At 34.1% G+C, this 6,526-nt stretch overlaps 1 protein-coding gene across 1 annotated transcript; it reads left to right on the top strand.

Annotated features, from left to right (window-relative positions):
* The first annotated feature begins 5,413 nt into the window (after nt 1-5,413).
* On the top strand, nt 5,414-5,893 carry LOC104903015 (uncharacterized). Its single transcript, XM_010690981.1, has one exon. The coding sequence runs from the start codon at nt 5,414-5,416 to the stop codon at nt 5,891-5,893; it is 480 nt and encodes a 159-aa protein (XP_010689283.1).
* The last annotated feature ends 633 nt before the right edge of the window (nt 5,894-6,526 follow it).

The following is a 6,526-nucleotide window of genomic DNA, read 5'->3' as shown; positions in this document are numbered from 1 at the left end:
TGTCCATCTAATGTTCTTTCGACATCACCTCTTTGAGATGTGATACATCTCTGTTGCTCGCTCTTTCTAACTTAGTTTTGGATTCTCAGCTTTTGAAATTGTTTAGCCTCAAGAAAGGAGTTGAATTGTCAGACAAACGAACAATAAAAGAGAAGAAAAGGAAGAAAAAAAAGAGACAAAAAGCCCAAATATAAAAAAAAAACATTTGAAGCAAGAAGAGCTTGATTTCAGTATCAAGTAAAGAATACATTTTTCATTACACAAAAGACAATTCAACTCCTTTCTTGATGCTAAACAATTTCAAAAGCTTTAGAGCGTAAACCACTAAAATCGGAAAATTGATTCATAATTTACATACAACACAAAACGACTAAAATCGAAAATCCCTAAAATAACCAAAACACCATGAATAAAGAGAGGAATGACGAATTACCTGTTCAACTTCAAGGATGGGTTCTTTGTCTTCTATTCTCTTTGGAACAGATGTCTGAAACGATTTCGATTATCAAAGAAACGACAGAACAAGAATGGTTGAATTGCAACGAATACAAATTCGTAAAAGTCAATCGATTGAATTGCAATCTTACCAACGATGGTGTGAGGGAGTAGTTCGATTGTCGAATTGCATGCGTGAATCACAGTCGGGCCTCTCTGTTGTGATGGTGTGAGAATTAATGGCGGTTTTTGATGACAAGAAGAATAGCGTTAGATAGATATGTGAGAAATAACTCAGTTAGGTTTAGATTTCAGCCAAAATTCCTTCTACCGCCATAAGCATATGATTAGCGCCATTATTTTGGGTGCAAAAAAATTTGATCTAAATTTTACGTTTAAGTAAGAAACAAATATTGAACCAAATATGCTTAGATATGTATGTTTAATAAATTAATTTGAAAATAAATACAAAGAAGAATAAATAAGTTAATAGAATTACAATAAATTTATTTACTTAAAAGACATTATTTATAGACAGATTTATGTGTTCCTAGTTGGTTGTTAAACACTTTTTTCGAAAAAAAACTCAACATTTCTATAAAAAAATGTTAAAGTGTTTTAACAAAAATGGACCACATATACGCTACTTTTAATATGTATTATGTTTAATATACTTTTATATAGAATAACAAAGTCTGATGGCTAAATGTGATGAAAGGTATATTTATTGCCATGAAATTATATGCCACTATATTCTATTTTCCGGTGCCCAAAATAGATTTAGCCACGAAAATTTGTAATGTGGCAAAAATCGTGGCGTAAATGTATGTTTTCCACGAAAATTTCTTACTCTTGCCTGAAGTTTAAAGTTTGCCACGAGAAAATATCTACCCGTGGCATAATTTTGATATTTGCCACGGGAAATTATTTACCCATGGCATAAATTTTTCTTCTTCTTTAGCTTTTCTCTTACTATTTATTTTTCCCGTGGCTATATGCAATTATGCCACGAATTTTGATTTCTCGTGGCATAATTCGTGGCACAAGTGATGATTTGTTGTAGTGATTCCCCACATTTTTAAAGGATTTTCATAAATATATTAAGTTATTTATGTAGCTATATTCAAATCCAAATGAGTTTGGAAATGGTTTGACTTTTAAAAAGGGTTGACTATTTTAAAAGTCAACTAAAAATATTTTTCATGCTTAATAAAACTTGTAATATTTTAATTAAGCATGTTTTAAATAAAAGTTTAATTATTAAAAGCATATTTTAAAAAGATTAATGGAATCGAAAGCCCAAAAGTAATAAAAAGGGAAAGGATAATTTGATGACTAAAGTCCTAATAAGCCCATCTTGTTAGTCATCAAAGTTTTAATTATTGAAATTTCTTTTCCTAAGCCCAAAAGGATTAGCCTATTTAAATATCCTAAAAACCCAATTATTTTGCCCTACATTCTATTTTCTCTCTCCTCCCTTGCACGTAATTTTCTGATTGCTCTCTCTCACTCGACATTTTCTCTTTCTCTCTCCTCTTGTGCGTGGTTCATATTTTCCTCCAAAAGATTGTTTCTTCTTCGCTAAGTAACGTTTCTTGTTGAACAAGAAACGTCACAAAACCTTGATTGAACCAAGAAAGCTGCTGCCGCCACCTCCTTGCTGCTGTCACAGCCGCCGGCGCTGCCTTCTTCCTCTTATTTTGGTTGTTTTTCTTTACTTCTCCTTTAAGATTCCATTAAAGTCCTAATTTTTATTGTTATTTTATTACTATTTACATGATTATGATTTGAGTTATTATTAATTATGAAGAAATTTGTTTCGGTTCTCATATGTATAAAAGAAAAAATTTCAGATTTATTATTTTTAGTTTTAATCATGAAAGATATGGTTTTTAGGGTTTTAAATCACTAGAAACTATATATTTAAAGTATAAATATGAGTTTTGATGAGAATATGATTTTTCTATCATTAAAATATTTTCAGAAGTTTAAAAATTTTATAAATGCTGGAATTCAGAAAGTATGTATTTTAAGGTTTTTAATGATTTTTAATCACTAGAATAGTTGTACTATACTAGGGATTAAAAATAAGAGTTTAAAATAAAAACGATTTTTAAAGACGTTTAAAAGGGTTTGGGACGTTTTTAAAGTTGCTGTATATTTTTAGTTCAAGTATTTACTTTGTTATTTTATTTTCTAGGCGGAGAATTCATTGTAGGGGACTTTTAGATCGAAAAAGTGGCCTACCGTTGCGTTTACACAAGGTACGTACATAGTCTACGTGCTATATGGTTAGAAACATGCCTTAGGGATGTTTTTATTTATTAGTATCATGTATAGGACCTTGTTGTTCATATATATGATTTACTGAATTGTTTACATGTTATTTGCCTATGTGCTACATGTAAACTAAGAATATATGAGTATGATGTTTGTATGGAAGTTTGATGCAAGCAGATAAGTTCAGTTTTGGTATTAATTCGTGAGTGAATTAATGTAAGTAAGTTGGAATCATGTGTTACATAGATTCTTTGAGATTATTTATATCTTATAAGAACCGTGGATCTTATTTGGTAATTATGAGTTATACCTATATAAAGGTACAGTTTACTGTTGGCTAGGTTCAACAGGCAAGTTAGTAAAGAATAAAAGAAGTTAAAGAGTCTTGAATGATAAGTTGTGAACACTTGTTGATTCTAAGATTAAAAAGGAGTTTTGATGTTTATGTGATTGTTAGTTGTGAGTGTTGTTATGTTTGGCTTGGTGGTCAACACAAGTATAAAATGAATGCAACGTAAAGTGAAACGAGATAGGTTATAGACTTTAGACTGGTGCACGTCTAGAGTTGGACACTAAGGGTTGGGATACATAGTCCGCCGTGATATGTATTTTCCTAGGATTGGATTGATCACCTTTCCTTTTTAGCTCAAAGGTTCCTCGATATCGCAGGTCAATTGGAATATGTGGTAGCTCCCATATCTCCTACTTCAGTATAGACAACTCGTCCCATAACTATTCCATTTAAAGAAGAAATAAAAGTTTAGAGTCTAGTTCAGTAAGAGTCATCTGCAGTTTGTTATATGCTTATTATTATTTATGTTGTAGTATCATGTTTAGGATTATTATGCTGATATGTAGTACTCAGCTTTGCTGATTACGTGCTGTTTGTGTGTGTGATCATGGCTTTGCCTATTGATCCTGTGATGATCCTTCTGGTGAGCAGAGTCAGTATTGCATTGACATTACAGGTTTGCAGATGCATTCATTGGGAATCTGGAATGGAGAGGCTTATACTTAGTATAGTTAAGTTGTTTTCGTAGGGACATCTTTACTTAAGTTTGAGGTTTTTAGTTGGTGTGCTTTAGTTCGAAACAGTTGTCATTTACTTCATAAGTTTAATAAAGTTGATTTTATTTAATAATTGTTTTCCGCTGCAAAATTCTGAGTAAGCCGAAACGTTTTCACACGGGCGATAATGCCTGGGTAATTTTCTAGATTCGTTATAAAAGTATTTTCTAGAAAGAGAGAATTATCGGGGTGTTACACTGTTGGCCATCTCTAGTTTTTGAAGTTCAAAACTTTGCTCTTGAGTCTTAAGACTCTTGACCTTCTCGTTTCTTTCCATTGTTAGTTTATATTTCCTTCGTTCTATATTAATTAAAATATTTTTTTTATGCAAAAGATTCACATAAAGACTTTGTTTTGTTGAACTTTTTGGGAGCCTGGCAATGAATTCAGTAATCTGAATCCATTTCTTCTCGTTTAGTGTGAATATTTGGTTAACCATTATTCTTACTTAAAGGTAACCTGAATCCTCAAAATGTTACTCTTGAAATCAGAGAAGTAACAAAATTCTTTTCATTTTCTTACAAGTGAGTCTTTTCCAATGTTGAACAAACACCCAATAAAAAAAATAGTATTAAACATTTCTCTCCTTTACTTGATTCCATCCCTTTTCCATTGCTTTATTTGAATCAAACTCCCCCAAATTGTATCGTTATTTCACATGGTTGTATCAAAAAGTGTTACAACCATTTGTTATTAAAAAAAAAAAAAGTTACCACTATATAGTTTGCAATTAGTGTGGAATGGGGGTGAGTATCCTAGAACTTTTATGTGGCAATTTTTTATACTTCTTCCATTTTTTTTACTTGCAACACTTTTCGAAAAGGGAAATAATTGATTACTTGCAACATTTTCTACTTTTGCTTTTCTTTTCTGTCTATCTCTCTCCAATCACATGGGCCCTCTTTTTTTTCCCTCTCTACCTCTCTCCTACCCAAATTTTGCATTGGAGATTTGGAGTTGATGAAAAAAAGTGTTGCAAGTAAAAAAAAAAAAAAACGGGAGGAAGTATACCTTTGGCTATGGATGTAACATCTCCAAACATAATAGTAATTTAAGTAATTCAAAAGAACTACTATCTTTGTTCCTATTTGTTTTTACTATATAGAATGTTAAGAATCTTGTGAAATGTATAAGAGAAAACATAATCTTGTGGGATCATGCTTAATTTGTCTCAACAAGTATAATGAAAATAAATTAAAACTCTTATAATATTTACTGTGATGTAATTAAAATATTAATGAAGTAAAATGTCTTTGTTCTCATATAATCATATAAATCATATAAAGTTTTCAATCAAAGGTCATAAAACATGCAAACAAAGATATTGATCACATAGATTCCCATATATAATCAACTGCATACTTGAAAGATGATTTTACTAAGCAATTCATGTTAGAGTATATATTTGTAAAAATATGTTAATAGTTTGAATGATTCAGCTTTGTATATTTAGTTGCCTAAAAGTTAGCCTTAGTTAGTTTGGCAATTATGTTAGTATATATACTTAGTTTGTAAATGAAATCAATCAAGGAAAAACTTCTTTCATGGTATCAGATTTCTAGGGATTTTCTTTTCAAATTTTTTTCTCTTCCGCTGCCCTAACACTCTCGGCCACCCACCACGAACCACCATGACGGGTTGGAGTTCTTCATCTTCTTATTCTACTTCTTCCCCCTCTCTTTCTTCTCTCACTGCATCTAATATTGAACACATAATTCCTATCACTCTTGATATGGAAACCGTGCAATATTCTACGTGGGCGAAATTGTTTAAAGTTCATGCACGCTCAAATCGTGTGCTCAATCATATTATTCCTTCATCAGCGGCCAAAGTTCCTACTACCAATGAAGAAAAGGATGAATGGTCCACTATTGATGCTACCGTTTTGAAGTGGATCTATGGCACCATCTCCGGTGACCTTCTCAACACCATCCTTGAACCCGCCTCTAATGCGCAAGCCGCATGGGAACGTCTTCGTGACATTTTTCAGGATAATAAATCCTCTCGTGCCGTCACTCTTGAGCAAGAATTCTCCAACACTTCCATGGAGGATTTTCCTAATGCTTCAGTCTATTGTCAACGTCTCAAAATGTTGGCGGATCAACTTTAAAATGTGGGTGCCCCGGTGTCAAACAATAGGCTCGTTTTGCAGTTGGTTGCGGGTCTCATCGAGGCATACAACGGTGTAGGTACTCTCCTACGTCAAAGTGATCCTCTCCGTCTTTTCTATCAAGCCCGTTCTATGCTTGTGTTGGAAGAAGCGGGTTTGGCTAAAAAGGATGCCCTAGGTTCGTCATCCTTGGCTCTATTAGCGTCGTTTCCCGACGGTTCCTCATTGCATTGGACACCTCACCGCCTCACCGTGGTAATCCCTCTCATAAAAAGGGGACTAAAAATAGAAATAAAAATTCTGGTGGGGTTGGTGGAAATCTGGTGGCGGGGGTGGTGGCTGACACCGGTAGAATTCTGGTGGTGTCGGCAGCCGCCATATGTTCAGTATTCGGCGCCGGCTTGGCACCCGAGGAGGCAGCAGCTTCCTTACGCTGCTCCGTGGGGTGCTTGGCCATATGGGTGGCCTCTTCCCCCCCGCCCGTATCCCATAAACGACCCAATTTTACTCCGCGCCAGCAAGGACCAGCCCAACAGCAGGGGTCCTCAGTTCTTGGGCCACGTCCACTGACACCAAGGCAGCAATGTACACTCTTGGGCTTACTCCACCTGACACAAACTGGTATATGGACAC

Source organism: Beta vulgaris, chromosome 9 (genome assembly GCF_026745355.1).
Source record: "Beta vulgaris subsp. vulgaris cultivar EL10 chromosome 9, EL10.2, whole genome shotgun sequence".
In the NCBI taxonomy this organism is placed as follows: domain Eukaryota; kingdom Viridiplantae; phylum Streptophyta; class Magnoliopsida; order Caryophyllales; family Amaranthaceae; genus Beta; species Beta vulgaris.
This window is presented reverse-complemented; position numbering and strand designations above follow the sequence as displayed.

Coding starts and splice junctions, on each gene's coding strand:
- LOC104903015 (XM_010690981.1), top strand. CDS start 5,414: ATGACGGGTTGGAGTTCTTCATCTTCTTATTCTACTTCTTCCCCCTCT.